Below are 20,407 nucleotides of genomic sequence, written 5' to 3' on the forward strand. Positions count from 1 at the left end.
AAGAGAACTAATGCACTATATTTCAAGTTGTAGGTCACAACTCTCGAGGCTGTGAAATTACCTTTGTGAAATTACAGCTAGTACCTAAAGTATCAACCTGTATCTCGCATAGTAAGGAAAGCATTTTGTAAAACTTGTATTATATATGTGTATATACATACATAAACCATATATACACACACATTCATGTATGTATGTATATATGTGCTGGCTTACAATATAAAATGTTTTTAACTAAGCTTTACAGTTGAGAAAGTTTGAAAAACATGTCTTAATGATCGTCACTTGGAAAAAGTTGAAAAACGTGCCTTAATGATTTTCATTAAATTTTGTTTGATTCTGCATCTTAGTTCCTTCATCAGGCCTCTCTTACAGAAATCCTCTTCAAATTAAAGAGAAAAAAAAATCAAAACCAACCAACCAAATAAGATTTATGCATTTTCCTCTTCAGTATTTTCCAGGCACTCACTACATAAAGATTCTTGGATAAAGGTTCCTACTCTCAACTTATAACCTCTCAGGGGAAAGCAAGTAGGTAAACTGATTATTATGCAAGCTAGATTAATTGAAATGTTAAAAAGTACAAGTAATATGTTAGGAAGGTAGGATGATTGACTCTGGCCAGGTTATCATGGAAGGACTTATGGGACCATTAGGCTCAAAATGTCAATAGAGATTGGCAAGGAAAGGGTTAGAGGTGTGTCTTTTTAAGGAGTAATAAGTAAAAATTTGGCTGGATCATATGGTTTGAAAGATAGTTTTTAGAACATGTGCTTTAAAAGCAACAAATTTTATCTTGCCCTTAATACCTGAATGCATTCAGATCTGCAAAGAAGCTGTTACAATGTTAATTTACCTCAGCATTTCAGCACAGTGTGGTGATTGTGTTGAAGTTCTATACCAGGAGCAGTGAGTTGCCCTGTTCAGAAATTTACACTCCAGGGATGGTCAGCTGGCACTCCAGTCAGTGTTCTTCACAAGTGACTGTTAGAAGTCCTTCTGTCATGCACAGCTCAATCAATACTGGAGGCTTTGCTTTAATTAGCTTAATAAATGTCAAGTGCATTTCCACTGGTACCATGAGGGCTTGCTAATAATCTTGATGTAGACGCAGACTCTTACTTGTGAACTTAAGTACTAGACATCAAGATATGCAGATTGGCTAAAAACAAGTCCCTGTTTATCAACAAGAATGTGACAAGCTCTGTGGCTTACTTCTGTGGACAGTACTCAAAAGCTGTGCTAAATGCACCTCGGTTCCACTATTAGTAGAGAATTTTGGTCACCTGATGTTGACCACAAGGATGGTAGAATTTTGCCCCCAGTATTTGCTACTGTTTGCTAATGTTTAATAAGATATTCTGTGTCAGGCAAATTGAGGGTGAGCTTTGCTTTCATATTAAGCAGGTAGTGGATACTGCTATCTGCCAAAAAATAAGTAGATGTCTGGTACTTCTGAGTTAGTCCCGAATAATATCAGTCAATCATCAACAGCTATTTATCAAAGCAAGTTTATTTGATTACTTATTGCAGACAAATAATGAGGCTTGCGTGTACAACTAGGAAATAAGACAGTCCAAATAAAAGGCAGGAAAATTAATATGAACTACACAAACAGCTATCTAGAGAGGAACAGCAGCTGCATTCATTTTACATAGTACTGTGAAGTGATGTAGCACCATTTACCTCAAAGATATCATAAGTCCTTTTTTAAGGTAATGACATGGATCTTTGCAGCAAAAATGCAGCAAGACATTAAAAATTATAGTAAGCCTGATAATCGCATGTTCAACTAACTTCAAATATAAAATTATATCAGAAAAATTATTTCAGAAAAAATAGGCAATTGGGGAAGGATCTGACCTTGTACAATCCTATTTAAAAAATCCTAAGGAAATAGTTACCATTATTGAGACCGGTTTTCTTCCATCACTTGTACTATAGTCATCACTATCATCATGACCTAAATTCTAAGTTTTGGAAGATTTAATAGGTAGGTAGTTATTTAAACACACACGCAATTTTATTTATAAAAAATTTTTTTCTTTACACTAAAGTTTTGTTTATTGGCCTGTTCAGTCTATTCTGGTCTGAACCACAAACATGGAGGAATAAGAACTTTAATGCTACCAAAACCAAAGGATTGGGATCTTTAATGATTAATTCTATTTTTTACCATTTCTAATGATTATTCTAGGCTATTCTACTCTGGTCAATCTTACGCTGAAATTTGTTGAACTTAAGTTTGACCCTGTTAGTGAATCTAAGTTAACATGAGACATTCATAAATCCAATCATGTTTTTCTAAATACTAGTGAAGTTTCATACGATTTATTAAAAAACTTAGAAATTCAGTGTTCCAGAGTCCTCCATCAGTCCACCTGATTAGCTAAGAGCCACAGTACATTTTTAGACATATACCAGAGAAACATCTTATGGAAAAAATTTCAAAGAGTTTGGGAGTATTCAATCCTGAAAAGCTGTGGTTCCTAACCCCACCTCCTTTTTCTCTTGCCCTGATTTTACAAGATTTTAAGCCATGTATCCTGTCTCTCAAATTACATAAGTCTCTAAGGTTTAAACTAGCAGATAACTGTTTTCCTTTGATATATACTGTTCTTCAGAGCCAGTCACTAAAAATGAGATTAAAATTTAATACCCTTGTGAAAATGAACATGTATCTACATACTGAAGAAGAAGTTGACTTTATAAAATACACTTCTGGGTATAGTTTCAACACTTGAAATCAAACACATCTACTTAACACCACTGAACATAGCATGTAATCGCAGACCATTCCTTTCCATCTTACTTACTTGGAACTAGTACAATGAGGGCTCCTACTATTCTAACAAAATGTACAGTTGACCCTTGAACAATGCAGGAGTTAGGGGCGTCAACCCCCACCCTCCTTGAAAACACTTGTACTGCTATCTCAAAAACAAAGAAATTGATACGTGACTCACCAAAGGGCAGGAAACTGGAACAGTTTGGATACAATCAGGACTCAAACCCTAGTTCTTTTGATTCCACATATTGTGATCACTAATCGAACATCAACTTTCCCCCACACTTAAAGATCTGTAAAATGAAAATACAAATACTACATTTATTGGAAAAAAATCCACGTATAGTGAGACCTGTGTAGTTCAAATCCGTGTTCAAGGGTCAACTGCTGCATGTTCTACCTACTGTTCAGGATAGAAAACACTTCATTTCTGACCAAACCCACCAACTCAAGCACCTCATCAGTTCCCCAGTTACCAAACAGGTAGAAGAATGCTTTCTTTGAAAAGTCTAACACTGAACTATTGGCTGTGTCTTAATCCCATGTCAAATGGACCCTTAAAACAAGAGAAATAACTGTATTATACAGTATAAAGGTTAGGCCTGTTGCTTTCATATTAAAGGGAAACTCCACTAGTTATTCCAAAGAATCAGTTTATAAAACAGGGTAAACATGGGTATATGTATGGGGAATTCTTCGATTTTAAAGCCTGATAATAGGAGATAATAGATAAATAAAGAAGTGCAAACACATCAAATATATAAAATTAAATCCCTCACTAAAGAAGTTTTCAAGAGTTTGAAGTCAGGTGAATTATTCAGTCCTTTCATAATCATTCACTTTTGCTGAAATAAGAGTATCGGACAAATCTCAAAATATTCGAATAAAGGAAAAGAGTCAGCTAAGAGAACAGCTTTGCCAAAGAAGCTACAACTTGGCTATGGGAGTTCATTCTTGTCTTCTGCTATATAAAAAGTGAATAATGGAACAATCATTGTTTTTTCCTTGCTCTTCTTTACTTTAAAGAAGTTTTCCTTTGTAAAAGTTAAACACCAGAATTTCCATTTCAGAGACCTAGGAGTCAGGGAACAGGAGTGGGAGAAGGATACTGTTCTCTGACAATCAGAATTCAAGTATTTCAAGTCAATGGCTTGCAAGAGAAAATGGACTATTACTCCACCTAAACAACATCGCATGAGTCCTACAAACTATGCAACACAGGATTTTCCCTGCAGTATTCTAATGTACCATTTTGTGTTTTTCCTACTGGATCTACTAAATGGTGAGTGAAAGGTAGACTGAAGAAGGTAATATATACCAGCATTCCTGGCTGTGCAATCTATACATTTTCATTTTAAGAATAATTTAAGCATAATCCATATTTAAAAAATTAGACTAAAGAGAGACAGTAAAGGTTTTAAAGTTTTCTCTTTGAAAAGATGGTATCTTACAGTACATACAAAAATACTCTGAAAATACATACGACTTCATTTACAAAACACTGAATCAACATATTACAAGAATTACATGGTTATGGATTTAATAAATGGAGCATGCGTTCATGAAACTTAAAAAAAAATTAAATGCATTGAAAAAAGCAGTGTAAAAAAAAGACAACTCATATATTCAAATAAAAATTACAAAGGTCCTGAGCCAATTAATGGTTGGTAACAGTGTCATTCAAAAATGCCTTTACGTTTCAATAAAATCCACTGCTTATTTCTGCATGCCTAGTCCATGAAGAAACTGATGTTGTGGGGTAAGTAATGGTCAGGAGTTATCATGCCAAGTTAACTGTACACCTCAAAAATACAAGTTTGCCATACTTAAAGGTATCTTATCGTTGATGCTGGAATGAGTTGCTCCGTAGTAAAAAAAACACCAACAAGAATGGCATGAGATAGGATATGTAACAACTTCACCATTCATATACTGACTTTCAGTATCCTGGCTGTATTTTGATTCTTAATAAAGATGCACTTCGAAGGCCTCCATAGGAGGCAAAATACAGAGAATTTATGGTGCCCAACTCTTATGTAATCACGGGACTAATCCTCCCTGGTAACTATGCAACATTTGGACAGAAAGGCACAAAAAAAAAATAATTTAAATATTCCATGTGCCAATCTGGGAAAAAATAATTTAAATCAACAGAACAGACAATAAGTACATCTACACACATGAGGAAAGCAGAAAAGATACCACACATTCATTTATCTCAGGTTTCACAAAGTGGCTTCAATGCTAAAGTAAATGTGTTAAAATCGGGAAAATTATTTTTGTTGTTTTTCAACTTTTTCAGTTTTATACAATGATTACAACATAAGACTTAAAAAAAAAAAAAGTTCAGGACTTGTTTTATCAGTGTCCAAAGAGCCAAGAACTGGTTCCCATAACAGAGTAACAAGCATCGAAAGTTAAGGCAGTAAAACTTCCAACGCAAAGCCATAATAGTGTAGATGACAATTTGATAGCAGGTGATCCTCAGAGAAGTGTATGTAGCAATCAATGAGAGAATGCTACAGCATCTGCAGGTCAAAGTGTGAGAGTTCAAAAACCACTTCAAGGTTGTTAGGCTGATGGCTGTAACTTTCACCTTACTTTATGTATGACAGCCACTTCTATTTAAAAAGAGTGGCTGCATCTATGCCACTAAATGATTGCATATTCACTTAAGTAAGGAGGCACTGCTTTTACCGATTTAGGGTCAGTCGAATGGAATTTTTGATGACACGGATGTTATTTGCTGGAACTGGAGATGATGAATCTGGGAGTTCTTTACTGGGCAATCTCTGTTAGAAAGAAACAGAAACAAAGAAGGAAAAACAAATACATATTATTAAGGTCCAACTAGTAAATAAGTCATAAAACTTGAGTTTTTCTCCAAACTGCTAAAAACTCAAGTATGTGTTGAATATTTTCTCCCAATGTTCATAGGTACTTCCTGTTTGGTGGACTTTTTTTTTTTAAACAGAGGCGGAAAGCAGAGGGACAGGGAAAGGGCAGAAGTGGAAGACTGTATGTATAGCAAAGAGGACTTAACAAACATGGCCACTCCTAGACTGAGAAATGCATAAAGAACACGTCCTCCTCAGAGTCAGGCAATGGTAAAGAGAAACAGGAAAAGCATGGTCACTAAACAGGAAACTCAAGGTGCAAGGTAAAAAATGTGTGTGACACAGAGGAAAATTTGGTATCCAGTTACATCCCTCAATTAGTTTCATGTAATATATTCATGTGAGAGAAAGTTTTCAGGAAAACTCACTTGCAAGTAAGGGTAGGTAACTTTAGTGATGGTAAAATTCAGGGACATCAATACGAGGGCTTTGGAAGACACTAAAGATTATTATGTAATGAAGGCAAAATCTAAGAAATTGAGAAACAAAGATAGAAACCTAAAATACAGACAGTTATGTGATGGAAACAGTATGTTAGCTTCTTGTCAAGAGACGACTCCCAAGAGTTAATTCTCTTCTCATGTCACCTTGGCTAAACAAATTATATTACACCTACATCCATTCAAAAACACATGAAAAATTTTATATATACATAAAAGTAGAGGTTGGGAAGGATAATGAAGGCTTAGATGCCACAACCAAGACTCAAATATTATTAAAAATTTGCAACATTTGTTTAGTTTATGCCTTTCACCTTTTATAACTGAAATCTTTTAAAGCAAAACCCAGACATGTCATTTCACTTTCATATTTAATATCCATCTTAAATTTTTTTCTTTCATTATAATACATAATTTCACACTCCTACTTTTTGTAACCCACTCTAGCAATAAAAGAAATTTTACAAATTCTACTACTAATACATTATGAGGACATTTCCTATTTTGCTTTAGAATGGCTGACACATCCTGGGGAACCTGGTAGGGTGACAGTGGACTGTGATGAGAAACACTTTATTCTTTAATAGGGGGTGAAAATAAGCCATTTTGTTCACTGTAACCTCTCAGAGAAGGACTTTTTCTGACTTAGACAAGGCTGATTTTTTGAGCACCTGCAATATAAATGATAATCCTTTGAAAGTAAATTTTAAAATTGAGATTTAGGGGCTCTTTAGTTCATGTTTTAAAGGTACTTACCCTGTACATCAATATATGTGGTTCCTCCAAAATATTAGTAAGGACAGTTCTCTACTACCAAACCTAGATTCTGTCAGTAAAACAGTGGTGTACAACAAAAGACAGACTAGCAAGTGTTGGTAAGAAATTACTGTGCTGAGCACTAAACTGCTTCTTTAAAATAAAAACAAAGGTTGAACATACCTGAATAAACTGTCTTAAATGACTCCCTCTTTTCTAGACTTTGAGGTACATACATTTAGAATCATATACTTTGCTATTTCCATCCCCAACTTCCATCTATACTGCTGGTCTCTGAAGACAGTGACAAAATCGTATTACCCTTTTCCTTCACTCAGTGCTATGCTCTTCTTTAATAAGCTTTTTTGTACCTGTAGATTGCCCATGAATTTTTACCTATGTATTTTACTTACAAGTAAGACTGTTACCTTTTTGCGTGATGTGTCAATAGTTGGAATAGGCATACATTCTCCTCCAATGGCATCCTAAAAACAAAATTACGTACAAGTGAAAACTTTGTCCTATAAGCAAATATTTATTTCCACATGAAATAAAACCTAACCAAAATTTGACAGACAGATCTAATCTGATCTACTTTTGAATACAGTACTCTTCCTGAAACATGGCTCTTTAAAAGTAAACATTTTGAAGCACACTACTAATATACTTACCACTGATTTTCTTTTTCTGTCTTCAGCAGCACGTGATTCCTTAAACGTTGATTCAAGTCGAATAAACTAAAATATAAACATTAAAATGAGTTATTACCTACAAAACCCATATAAGTCTATACAAAACCGAGAAACTAATTATTGATTAGGCTAACACCAAAACTATTACCAAAAACTATAACAAAGATGGTTTTGTGAGGGAGGAGACTGACTCTGAGGAGGACTGCCATCCTTAACCTCTACAGTTTGAGGGATCTTTTTGCTTAATCAATTCAGATGATGATGAAAGTTTTACCACCACCTACTGGAGGCACAGGAGATCAACATTATAACACACAATACATATGATTCATTAGTTACCAATAATATCTTCTATGTAAGTCAAGGAGAAAATTAGACCAATCATTCAAGTTTTCAGACACATAAATAATTTGAATTTAGGATGAACAATTAGTGTTATCCTGTTAGGGGTTGGGTAAGTACTTTTTAAATACTAAGATAGCTTTAAAGAATTGTGAGTTTGTTTAGCACTATTTTAAGTTTACTTTGAAAAAAAATCAACTACTGAATCACCACTTAGGTTGAAGTTTTACCTTCTCTATGTCTTTCAACCTCTTAGAAGACCCATCTATGGATGGGGAATGGGATCTCTTGGGTGTAACATTCTTAGTTATATTTGACATTCCATTTAGATGTGGTTGCCCCTGGGTAGAGTTGTGGGGTGTTGTGATTCTAGGAATGACATTTCGTCCTACTACAGTAGGAATGGTACATACAGCTGGGGGTGATACAGCTCTTACTGCAGAGTCAACTTCTGAAAAGGAAAAAAAAAGATTTTAGTAATTAAATAGATATGTAGTAGAATAATTACTAAGAAAAGTGTAAATACCTACTTGCACCAATGACCGGAATAGACAGCCCTTGCGCTGGCGGGACACTCAGTGGCTTTTCCACAATTATACCAGCAGGATCAGCATTATTCCTGTTAAAAAGTATTCAACTATCATCATTAAATTATTTAAATATCATGTATTTAAAATACTCTTATTTTAGCACTTCAGATTACTTCTTTCAGTACTCCCACATTAACATTTGACTGAAGGAAGAGAAAGGGTTGGGGGAGGAAGAAGACCCAGGGAGAATTAATAGAAAAAATTAAAGAGAAAAGCTGTTGTTCGCGTGTACTTATGTACTCCACCTATTCATAAATCTATACCTTGTCCCACAGGATTACCACAGTCAAGTAATTCTAAATAAGAAACTAACTAGTAACTGGCAAAATAAAATGTTTTTACAATTAAAAAAAAGTATTTAAGCAAAGGTATAGAAAAGTTTATCCTCAAACTGAAGACTGAAAGGAAAAGTTTTAAAATACATACCTTTCTGTCTCTCCTGAAGGAGTAACATCAGGCTTGGCAGGTTTGCTTGCAGACACTGGGGAATTAAAAGGTGTTCCATTATCAGTGTCTCTGGAGCTGTCCAAACAACTGCCATCCAGAGATGATCTTTTGGACTGAGGGCCACTCGAACTTCGGCTGACATCAGAAAGACTTTGCTGAAAGAGAGGAAAACTTTCAGGATTTCAAAAAGTAAATAAAAATGACTGGTTTCAATTCTGAAGTACATATAACAAATTATCCTTTGTGATTAATGAAAGTAAGATTTTAGTCCTAGATTGACTTGTCTGTACTTTCCTTTATTCTCAATAGGTTTGGGTGCTGTAAAAAAACACAAATTTGGTCCCAGGATCATTTGTCTGAGTTCCACTTGGAGAGTTAAGAGTACAAACTCACCTTTTTTTTCTTTTGAAGAATCTCTGCGGGAAGGTAGTGATGAAGTTGTTTTTTTTTAACATGAGTTGCTTCAATTTTCATTCCCTCCTTTAGCATGTTTATATTGTTTGCCTGTCTGTACACTGTAACAAAGTCAGTATGTTAAATGGGGAAATTCTTTCTGAATCAAGAGCTTTGCTTTTTTTCTGAAATTTGTACCTTCAATATATCCCCATTACTACACACACATTCCTCTTACAGAACAAATACATACTCCCAAAACATTTTCACGTCACAATCCTACTCAAGTACTGACTAGTTTTCTCATGTCAACTCTTTAAGACTTTCCTATAATCAAATCTCATTAACAGATAAATGTATGGAAGAAAATTTTTTTCCAAATCTTATTTTCTGCTATTTTCCCCAAAGGCAATCTCTTCTTATAATTACTTGCCCAAGTCCAAGTTAATCCTTATACTAAATATCCAAGATGCAAACTCAAGCTCTCCTCCTCCATGAAGCTTCTTTTATTACACCAAGCACAGAATGTCAGATATCAGAAACCATCCAGAAGTACTCCCTTATTACACAGGTGGGGAAATGAGGCTCAACAGCCCTGAATGCCTTGCCGAAACTGGTATACACACAGCCCTGGATTCCCATTCTAGTGCTTTTCACACTGTATAAGAAAATCAGTATTATTAACTACCACGTAAATTATTTAACCTATGTTAACTGTGAATACCCAAAACTTACCCAAGGATGGGAGGTTTCTTTTGCACAGTAATTACTGTGAAATGTAAATTATTTACTCTTGGGGCCTTAGTATCTCTAACTGGAGAAGAACACTTTATAAATCTATAATAAACAGAGCTTCCCAACCTCCTCCTTTTGGAAAAACAGGTCCAAATTAGAATGGAAAAATGTGTACCTATGCTTTTGTTCCAGATTACTTATAAAACAATCACCAGGAGTGCTTGTTCAATGTGCAGACTCCTAGCTCTACTTCCCAGAGTGTGTGATTTAATAGTTCTAAGGTGATGCACAGGAACCTACACTTTCATGATAAATATGAAGGCTAGTTCAAAAGAATTTAGAAAACTCAGATGGGCTAACCAAGAATATTAATAGTATGAGTGTATACTTTCCAGATTTTAAGACAACTCCAGATTTGTAAGAGATATATTAAGATATTCCACAGAGATGTTATTAGAGAGCCAGATGTGAAAACTCTTTTCATTGATTCTGAAATATATTCAGCAAGTCTGTACTGACTGATACTTAGAAAACATAATAAGCAAGTCATCTTTATGATTGTGATTATAAACTGTGGCTATGCACACTAAAAATCACCTGCAGAGTTTCTTTAGTCTTCCTTCTGTTTTAAAACAGTTAACACATTCACATGATACAGAATGGCTGGAGAGTATACAGCGAAGTCTCCTCACCCCAGTCCAGTAGGCACACTTGGTTCTCCCTGATCTAAAAAGAACCAGTTCTACCAGTTTCTTTCTTTAAAACTATATATCCTTCCAGAGATAGTCCACATTTTTTTAAGCAAACATGCACATATTCTTTCTTTACTTCTTTATACTAATGGTAGCACACTATACACACTAGTCTGCAATCGTGCCCCACTCCCCCACCTAATATGTCTTGGAAATTGTTTTATCATGCCTTTACTTTTTTAATAGCAGCACAGATTTTCATAATATAAATGTACTATATTCATTTAACCAATTGTGGAACTTCAAAAAACATAGCCAGCCAGATACTAGGCAGATGATACTGTGTTATAGCCAAAGTTGAGAATCACAGCTCTATAAGGACCAAGTCTTACCTGTATCAGTAAATGACTGTATATCATATGTCAGGTCTATATTAACACTTTCTGCATTTTCTACTCTCCGGAAAATTATTCCAAGGAACCACATTGATACATAATTGTTGCTATAAAGTAAAATTTAAGAATTTCCATTAGTTTTTACAATTTTACACATGCTCTTTAGTAATTAAAAATTCATCTCTATGAAAAGTATAAGCATATTTTAGTGGTTTGGCCAAATTATTAAAACTGACACCAAGAACACTATTAAGTTATCCTGCGTTATTATAAAGAAGATTAAGTGGCTTTGAAAATGATTTACTTAAAATATATTTAAAGATACTCCAAATATTGTGATGGAGTTTTTGCTGGGGTCTGTGGGGTACCAACATAGCATGTACTTCGTTTTAACACATGACCACTCATGCTCAAGTATACAATGTATCATCCTCCATCAATGCCTGTTAAGTAACAATTTCACAACTGATCTTAAACAATACTATGTCAGATAACATTATTTAAGATATATAATATTAAAAAATAATTAACTTACTCTTTATGATGTTCCTTATTTCCTGGGAATGACTGGGGATTTACATGGGCAAGAGTAATAAATTCATTCCGTTCCAAGTTTCCAACAAGTACACGTATTTTAGATTCTACTAATCCAACCCTAAAATAAAACAACAGACAAGATTTTTCCATATTCAGTTTGGAAGCTACATCCAAGTAAATCAAACTGCATATTAGCTATGATGCTTTACATGTTCATTTAAGAAATTCAGTCCAATATATCAAGGGACCCTATTTAAAATATCATTCAAGTAAATAAGTTAGTGAATTTCTATGTTTCTTTCCCTTTCTTTTTAAGAAGAATTTATCTATATCTAATGCATTCCCAATCTAAAATACTCTGCCTGTTAAGGCCATAAAACAGTCATGATTGGAACATGAATAAAAACTATAGTTAATCTGGTTCTAAATCGTTTTCTACTCAAGTCTTATGTCTAAATGCTAAAACTAACATACAACTGTTAACAAAAAAGCTAACAATTGGCACTTAATTCATGAAATAAACATGCTCTAATCTTCACAAAATTGATACTAGATATTTTAAAAATAATTCACTAAAATAAGATCAGATACTACTAAAATACAGAAAGCTTCAGGAGATTTCTGCAACTTTATTTTCTACCTTAAGAAATGTGATTGCTGTCACTTAATGTTAACTTATTAATGATTTTATGAATTAGAATAACTAGAACATTTTCACATTTTTTAAACACTTGAAAAAGCTTACACATTATAATTGTGTGTGCTCCAACAGCAGATATACAAACACTGAGTTATTCCTTGGTGTTATCTAAATGAGATGTTGGCAAACTTTTTCTGTAAAGGGCCAGACAGTAATTATTTCAGGCTTTGTGGGCCATATGTTTTTGTCACAACTATTCAACTCTGCCATGTAGCAGGAAACCAGTCATAGACAATGTATAAATGAGTAAGTGTGGCTGTGTTACAATAAAACTTTATTTATAAAAACAGGAACAGACTAGATTTGGCCCAGACCATAGTTTTCTGATCCCTGATCTAGATAGTTTTAGTGAAAGGATTCTTTTCAGGGTGTCTTAAATGCTCAATGAAATAAGTGTTAAACCCTTGGAACAAAGACAGTAATGTGTTTTCTTTTTCCAGAAATCAGACCTGAGAAAGGCGCAATCACCTCTGGGAACCTAACAGTTTCTGTCTGATGGAGCTAGGGATGTCAATACACTGGAGGGCAAACAGAATGAATTCAGAGGCACTAGAAAGAATGCACTCCACCTTGATCAAAAATATCTCCTATCTGCTGAGAGAAGCATAAAATTCTTTTTTTTAAATTTTTTAATTCTTTTTTTACTTTTTTAAAAAATTTTTATTTATTTAATTTGGGGGGGGTAATTAGTTTTACTTATTTACTTATTTTTAGAGGAGGTACTAGGGATTGAACCCAGGACCTTGTGTATGCTAAGCATGCGCTCTACACTTGAGCTACACCCTCCCCCTGAAGCATAAAATTCTGAAACCTTTCATGCTATCATCTAGATGAAAACATTACATAAGCTCATACAACTCAGTATCAGAAAGCAAACTCAATCAAAAAATAGGCAGAAGACTTGAATAGGTATTTTCAAAAGAAGACATATAGGTGGCTAACAGGCATATGAAAAGATGCTCAAAGTCACAATCTTCAAGGAAATGAAATCAAAACAACGAGATGTCACCTCATACCTGTCAGAATGGCTATCATCAAAAAGTGTACAAATAACAAATGTTGGAGAAGATGTGGAGAAAAGGGAACCCTTTGCACATTGTTGGTAGGAATGTAAACTGGCACAGCCACTATGGGAAACAGTATGGACATTCCTCAAAGAACTAAAAACAGAACTACCATATGATCCAGCAATTCCACTCCTGGATATATTTATCTGGGGAAAAAAACTAAAACACTAATTCAAAAAGATACACACACCCCAGTGTTCATAGCAGCAGTTTACAATGGCCAAGATATGGAAGCAACTGAAGTGCCCATGAATAGGCAAATGGATAAAGAAGATGTGTATGTACAAAATGGAATACTATTCAGCCATAAAAAGAATGAAATCCTGCCATTTGCAGCAATGTGGATAGACCTCGAGATTATGCTTAGTGAAAAGACAGAAACTCAAATACTGTATGATACCACTTATATGTGGAATCTAAAAAATAATACAAATGAATGTATATGCAAAAGAGAAACAGACTCACACATACAGAAAACAAACTAGTGGTTTGGGGAGAGGGAAAAGGGTAGGGGCAAATTAGGGGTATGGGATTAACAGATTTAACTATGTATAAAACAGGTAAGCAACAAGGATATATTGTATAGCACAGGGAATGATAGCCATTATCTTGTAATAACTTTCAATGGAGTAGAATCTGCAAAAATATTGAATCACTATGCTATACATGTGAAAATAATATAATATTGTAAATCAACTAAACTTCAAAATATATATAATGTCTTTCCTTTTGTTTGGGGAGAACATGATGCTAAGGATGAAAAACTCAGTAAAAGACTAGGTATCAGAATCATTCAAACTGCCTCACAATTTTGCTTAAATCTGACTCTGAGAAGTGACAAAAGGTAAAGATCTGTACATGTATCATTATCTTGTGTCACTTCTGAATCTGAAACATTAATTTAATGGCATTTCTTAAACACTGATGCTCCATGGTCATGTACAATAGTCACCAATAAGATTTAATGATTTTGAAAATATAGAAGGTGTCTTACAAGTGATAAATGTTATCATCACACAGTAAGTAGAGAACCTGAAATATGTCTTACCACTCTAGATGATTTTCTTCTGTTGATGCACTGGCAGTCAATACTATATAATGTCTATGAAGAATTTTCAATAAACAATCAGGAGAAAAAAAAAAGCCAGAAACATTGTTACAGTGATTTTCCATCATTACTTTTTCTTTCTCCCTCCCAATGAACAAAAGAGCTAATACAGGCATACATTTATGAAAATTAAAACATGCTCTGATTTTCACAAAATTAATTCTAGATCCTGCAATTAAAAACAATTCACTAAAAACAAAAATACATGAATACTGGGTTAAATACTACTAGAATATAGAGACTTTCTCATCACCCAGGATTTCTGCTAACCTAGTCTCTACTTCACTTGAAATATAAGTGACAGCTGTCATTTACTGTATATTAACTTTGTAAGTTTAACATTCTTCTTCCTTAAATGCATACACACACAAAATGCAAAATTTCAAGTACCTGTACTTTTGAAAAAAATTTGGTGGCTCAAGTAGTTTGGACCAATCTGATTTCCCTTGAAGAATTTCATCTGTGACTGCAAGACCTACAGAGATAGACAGAGACAGACACTGATTCTGAAAACTGACCATCGTATTATCAGCTCCTCTATCCTCCTACCGACCCAAACTTCAAACCCCATTGAATCCCTGAGTATAAAAAAAAGTGTAAATTTATTATGCTTGTTCTTAGAACACAAAAGTCAATTTCTCCTCAACTGGGGTGGCTCCATTTTTGGTATTAATGTTATCACATATTTTGGAAAACCAATTGCTAAAAAAAAAATACACATTTGAAAGTTTTTAGAAAAACAGACATAACTGCAATAGAGAATAAAATTGCTGTCAACCAAAAACTTGTGGAAACATGTAAAGTGCAATAGGGCTAACACGTTTACCTTGTTTAAATTCTTCTACCATTACTGTTCGAGTTGATGTGGACACATTATACGTAGAATTCTGTTGTGGGTAGGCAGGGGTGATTATGGGCATGAGATGATACCTATCTGATGGATTTACCTGTGAAATTAGAAGCAGAATAATTGATCTATTCTCCTATTTCAGTTGTCCTCACTTCATTTCCCCAAAAGTCTGAAGAATATGAAATATAAATTTAATACTACATTTCCTCAATTCTAAGAAGTACATCTCCCGTCCCCAACTACATTTGTTTCTGAACTCAGATGTGTCTGATAAGTCAAAGTTAAAGGAAACTCTGCAGAAGTTTATTTTTTCCCTGAAAAGCTGTTAAACTGACGGTGCAGCTTATAAACAATGGCCTTTTAGAACCAAAGAAATACAGTATCATAAGTGCAAAAAGGATTATCTAGGTTCAGTGGTTCTCAATCCTCTTTCTGCACCTGTTCAACAGATGACCTCCCCAGGTTACTCAGAGGAATGAGCGCTTGCTCTGAAAGCAAGATTAGTGAGAGTTATGCTATCTTGGAACCATAAACCTGCTTTAAACTGCACTGCAAAGTAAACCTTTTATATACTTCAGTACTTTAACTATTATTAGTAACTAATTACTTGTAAGATAGTTTTTAACAATGGATTATAACATCTTGGTTGATACACCCACTCAAGTCTTATATGGGTTATTTTTAATGACATAACATTTGGATCAGCATTCGAGGTACAAATCATCTCCACCAAAAAAAAAAAAAAAAAAAAAAAAAAAAAAAAAAAAAAAAAACCAAACAGAAGGAAGATGAGTAGGGACAAGAGGAATTATCCTTAACTAGACTGCACTTTAGAGAATGGTCCTTTTGCTAAAAAGTTTAATGAAATTCTATAGTAAGTCACATACCCGAGGATCCCAAACTGGCAAATTCAAATTACTTTCTTCCGGTTGCTTCAGCAGCACAGGATTTGGCCATTCCCTAACAAGAAAAAGGCAAATTAACTCACTTAAGACCTCACTTCAGGAACTATGTGAAATGTTCAAATCATTAGACTCCACTCCAACTGTCACACAGCAAATGTTTTGAGTATTTGATATTGAAAACAAAGAAACTGACAAAGGAAAAAGCTGCTTTATTTTAAAGCAGTGTTCTCTGAAAGGGAAAATACAGCTTTGCCCATTTAGCTGTAACTAATTTAAACTTGAATTTTTCCCTTCCTTCTCTTTGCTTTCATGGATTTAACTCTGATAATTTAATAACAGCAACAGCTAACATTTACTGAAAGATACTTCTAATAAATCCTGGGATTATCATCTCTATTTTACATATGAGGAGATCTTAACCTCTATGTAGCTAGTAATTGGCAGAGCAAATGCCACCTGCACAAGCTAAAGGTCCACATTTACAGACCCTCTAGAAGAAAGCACCATATGGTGTCCCATCATTGTCTCAAATTTGATTTTTTTTTACATTTTTTATTGATTCATAATCATTTTACAGTGTTGTGTCAAATTCCAGTGTTCAGCACAATTTTTCAGTCATTCATGGACATATACACACTCATTGTCACATTTTTTTCTCTGTGATTTATCATAACATTTTGTGTATATTTCCCTGTGCTAAACAGTGTAATCTTGTTTATCTATTCTACAATTTTGAAATCCCAGTCTATCCCTTCCCACCCTCTACCCCCCCTCAAATTTGATTTTTTAAAACTTAACTAAAAAGGAATGGAAGAAAGTCTGTGCATAGCTGTTAGATTTCCAAACAAATTTACATATAGGTAGAGGTTAGTAAATAATAAAAATATGCATGTGAATACTTACCACTTGGAAAAAACTAAAAAGAACTTATGAACTAAAGTAGAAGCTGCTGCATTTGGATATAATTGGCAAGTTCTTGCAACTAGCATTGCCCAGGAGACACCACCAAGGAATCCCAGCATGTTGGAATAAATACCACGTCCTAGAAAATTAATATAGATGTTAATTATTGTTAGGACCTACTGTCCATAACATTCAAGTATAAGGAACAATATAACTTCCCTCCTAAAATATGCTTAAAACTCTTTTCCCTTATAGAAATATTAACATTAATAAGCAGACCTTCATGCTAAGCTCATAGTCTTTGTGTACACTCTGTGATTCCCATATTACCCACTACTTTGCCCTCCAATACAGACATCTTAGTTCCCTGCCTCAGTTCTGACTGTGTAACTGGCCTCTCCTGGTAAGAGACTGGAATTCCCACCTATCAATACCTATGGTTGAGAGAGAAATGAAAGGGAGGAGGAAAGATACTTGGAGGTTTCATAAGTGGAGAAGAAAAAAACATTTCAGTTGTATACAACTCCTGCTTATCTGTGAGGATATGTTCCAAGACCTCTAGTGGATGCCTGAAACACAGGATGGAGATCTATCTATCTATAGATATCTATAGATAGATAGATAGATCTCCATCCTGTGTTTATACACACATACCCCTGTATATTTATGATAAAGCTTAATTTATAAATTAGGTACAGTTAAGAAATAAAAACTAATACATAATATGCTGTAATAAAAGTTATGTGAATATGGTCTCTCTTCCTGTCTCAAAACATCTCATTGTACGAATTTAATGCCCTTTTCATCTTAACTATTTATCACTAAGTGGCCAGAACTTTTCCAGTATGACGTGGGACAGCAAAACTAGCATGAAATTTTCTTTTTCTTCTTCAGAATTTCATGATATAAGATTGGTTCTTATACAGATCTTAGCAACCTTGCATATGGTTTTTTTTCTTTCCTTATTAAGTTGAGAACTTTCACCTTTTCACTTAAAGGAAGCACTTTACAGGTTCTCTTTGGCAAATAGGAATTGCCAGCATCACTACTGTTATACTTTGGGGCCACTAGTAAGTAAAACAAGGGTTACTTGAACACAAGTACTGCAGTACCCTCCCTGTTCCAGGCAGGTTGGTGAGAGATCACAATTTAAAATTAATTTATTGTTTATTTCTGGATTTTTCAATACAATATTTCCAGACTACAGCTGACCACAGGTAACTGAAACTGTGGAAAGCAAAATGGCATACAAGGGGGTCTACTGTAATCGCATTCATGGGCATTTTAAAATCAAGTGTAAACTTGGGGAATAACTTCAGTATTCTGAAAAAATTTGTATACCTATCCATAAAGTACATTACACCACTGGTAATACTCATTTCTCGTATGATTGTTTCTTATAGCAATCTATGAAAAAGCAACACCATTATTTCATCAAAACAAGATGCCCTCGGTTATTATATAATACAGATTATTTTATGTCTCACTAAGCGAGAGAAAAAAATACAAAATGTCATTTCAAATATGTTAAATGTGAAAAACATGCATCAAAGAATTGACAGAATATGGTATTAAATTTAATCTACAAGGAAAACCAAATTATTCATGATATCCCTTTACTACAAATTACTTTATCCTAACTATACAATTGAGCCCAAGGACACATTCTACTTGCTTAAGGTCTTCTTGGATGTGTACTGTTCTTATGGGTAGCCATAAGTAACATGTGGCTATATATAATTATTTTTTGGTATAAGCTTTATTGAGATACCTTTCATATACCATAAGATTCATCTACTTATAACAGACACATTACTAAATATAAAACATACAAACAACAAAGACCTACTGTATAGCACAGAGAACTATATTCAATTTCTTATAGTAACATATATTGGAAAAGATGCTGAAAAGAAAATACATATGTATGTATGTGTATAACCGAATCACTGCTGTACACCTGAAACTAATTTTTTAAAAATTTAGAAGATTCATCCATTTAAAGTATAAAATTCAGTGGTTTTTTAGTCTGTTCATAGAGTTGTTCAATCATTACTGTAATCAACTCCAGAACACTTTCATCACCCCAAAAAGAAAACTAACAGTCACATACCTATTTCCCTCCAATCCTCCCAGACCTAGGCAACCACTAATCTACTTTGTATCTCTATATATTTGCCTGTTCTGAACATTTCATATTAATGGGATTATACAATATGCACACTGACTTCTTTAACTTAACACAATGGTTTCAATGTTCATATTATGTTGTAGCATGTATCAATACTTCATTCTTTTTAACTGCCAAATAATATTCTACATTATGAATATACCACACTTTGTGGTTGTTTTTGTACCACTTTTTAACTATTATTAATAATGCAATGAACATCTGTGTACAGGGTTTTGTGAGGACATGTTTTTACTCTTCTTAGGTATTATTTAATTTTACATTTAAATTAATTAAAATTAAATAAAATTTAAAAATTCAGTTCATCAGCTATTTCAAGTGCTCAATAGCCACAAGGTACTGTATTGGACAGCACAGATAAAAAACGCTTCCATCATCACAAAAAATTTTATCGGAAAGCACTGTCTTAGACTATGTAAAACCTGGTGCCAGAGGTGCAACACTGCTTAAATGTATTTAAAATAATACAAAATGTGCTATGCCAGCTCAGGACTGGGTCTTTTATGAACCGTATCCTATATATAAAAACTAGTGTATTTCAAGGCTTTATTAGAAAAGTGTTATAAGGTAAAAACAAAAGGTTAAAACTATCACTGTAGGTTTTTCATTTAATAGATTTTACTGCTATACATCAGACTCTCTGCTGGTGATGGGAAGGCAAAGATAGTAAGATGGTCCTGCCCATACAGAGTTTGAAGACAAGGAAGGGTTTTACTCTTCAAATTCTAACTCATTCTGACTGCCTGGCTGAAACCTAAGATGTAAAGTCTGGGGCTTCTAGTTTTCACCCACGAGAGAAAAAGGTAGAGTCACACATCAGAACACCATAAGCAGCACACCTGTAAAAGAAACAGCTTCTTCAAAACTTAATGGACCTCAATCCCCTGTGGTATCAAAAGGTTCAGGAGTTTTCATATGTGCTTCTACCATTAACAACTGAAAATTATAATTTTATAATGCAAACATAAAAGACTTGGGA

General features: G+C 34.1%; 1 protein-coding gene and 1 long non-coding RNA gene across 5 annotated transcripts in view; one reads left to right on the forward strand and one right to left on the reverse strand.

Annotated features, from left to right (window-relative positions):
* Positions 1 to 11,701, forward strand: part of LOC116279432 (uncharacterized) — a 67,727-nt gene extending 56,026 nt beyond the window's left edge. The window contains exons 3-6 of one of the 3 annotated variants that reach the window (XR_012058972.1): positions 452 to 531; positions 3,859 to 4,070; positions 8,951 to 9,141; positions 9,262 to 11,701. This is a non-coding gene — a long non-coding RNA (uncharacterized lncRNA). Of the gene's footprint in view, positions 1 to 451; positions 532 to 3,858; positions 4,071 to 8,950 lie in introns of all 3 variants that reach the window. The other 2 variants (XR_012058971.1, XR_012058973.1) reach the window with 2 other exon arrangements.
* The window catches only part of PAPOLG (poly(A) polymerase gamma), a 32,976-nt gene continuing 14,064 nt past the window's right edge, over positions 1,496 to 20,407 (reverse strand). Inside the window, exons 9-23 of one of the 2 annotated variants that reach the window (XM_006201480.3) lie at positions 17,238 to 17,376; positions 16,317 to 16,389; positions 15,406 to 15,526; positions 14,970 to 15,054; positions 14,520 to 14,573; positions 11,703 to 11,822; positions 11,165 to 11,274; positions 9,346 to 9,467; positions 8,932 to 9,107; positions 8,446 to 8,534; positions 8,146 to 8,366; positions 7,553 to 7,618; positions 7,310 to 7,366; positions 5,486 to 5,580; positions 1,496 to 3,081 (exon numbers count right to left, since the gene is read on the reverse strand). In XM_006201480.3, coding sequence (XP_006201542.2) covers positions 3,057 to 3,081; positions 5,486 to 5,580; positions 7,310 to 7,366; positions 7,553 to 7,618; positions 8,146 to 8,366; positions 8,446 to 8,534; positions 8,932 to 9,107; positions 9,346 to 9,467; positions 11,165 to 11,274; positions 11,703 to 11,822; positions 14,520 to 14,573; positions 14,970 to 15,054; positions 15,406 to 15,526; positions 16,317 to 16,389; positions 17,238 to 17,376 — 1,553 coding nt within the window. In that variant the 3' untranslated portion in view covers positions 1,496 to 3,056. Of the gene's footprint in view, positions 5,317 to 5,485; positions 5,581 to 7,309; positions 7,367 to 7,552; positions 7,619 to 8,145; positions 8,367 to 8,445; positions 8,535 to 8,931; positions 9,108 to 9,345; positions 9,468 to 11,164; positions 11,275 to 11,702; positions 11,823 to 14,519; positions 14,574 to 14,969; positions 15,055 to 15,405; positions 15,527 to 16,316; positions 16,390 to 17,237; positions 17,377 to 20,407 lie in introns of both variants that reach the window. The other variant, XM_031675644.2, reaches the window with a different exon arrangement.

The sequence above is a fragment of the Vicugna pacos genome, chromosome 15 (genome assembly GCF_048564905.1).
Source record: "Vicugna pacos chromosome 15, VicPac4, whole genome shotgun sequence".
Lineage (NCBI taxonomy): Eukaryota > Metazoa > Chordata > Mammalia > Artiodactyla > Camelidae > Vicugna > Vicugna pacos.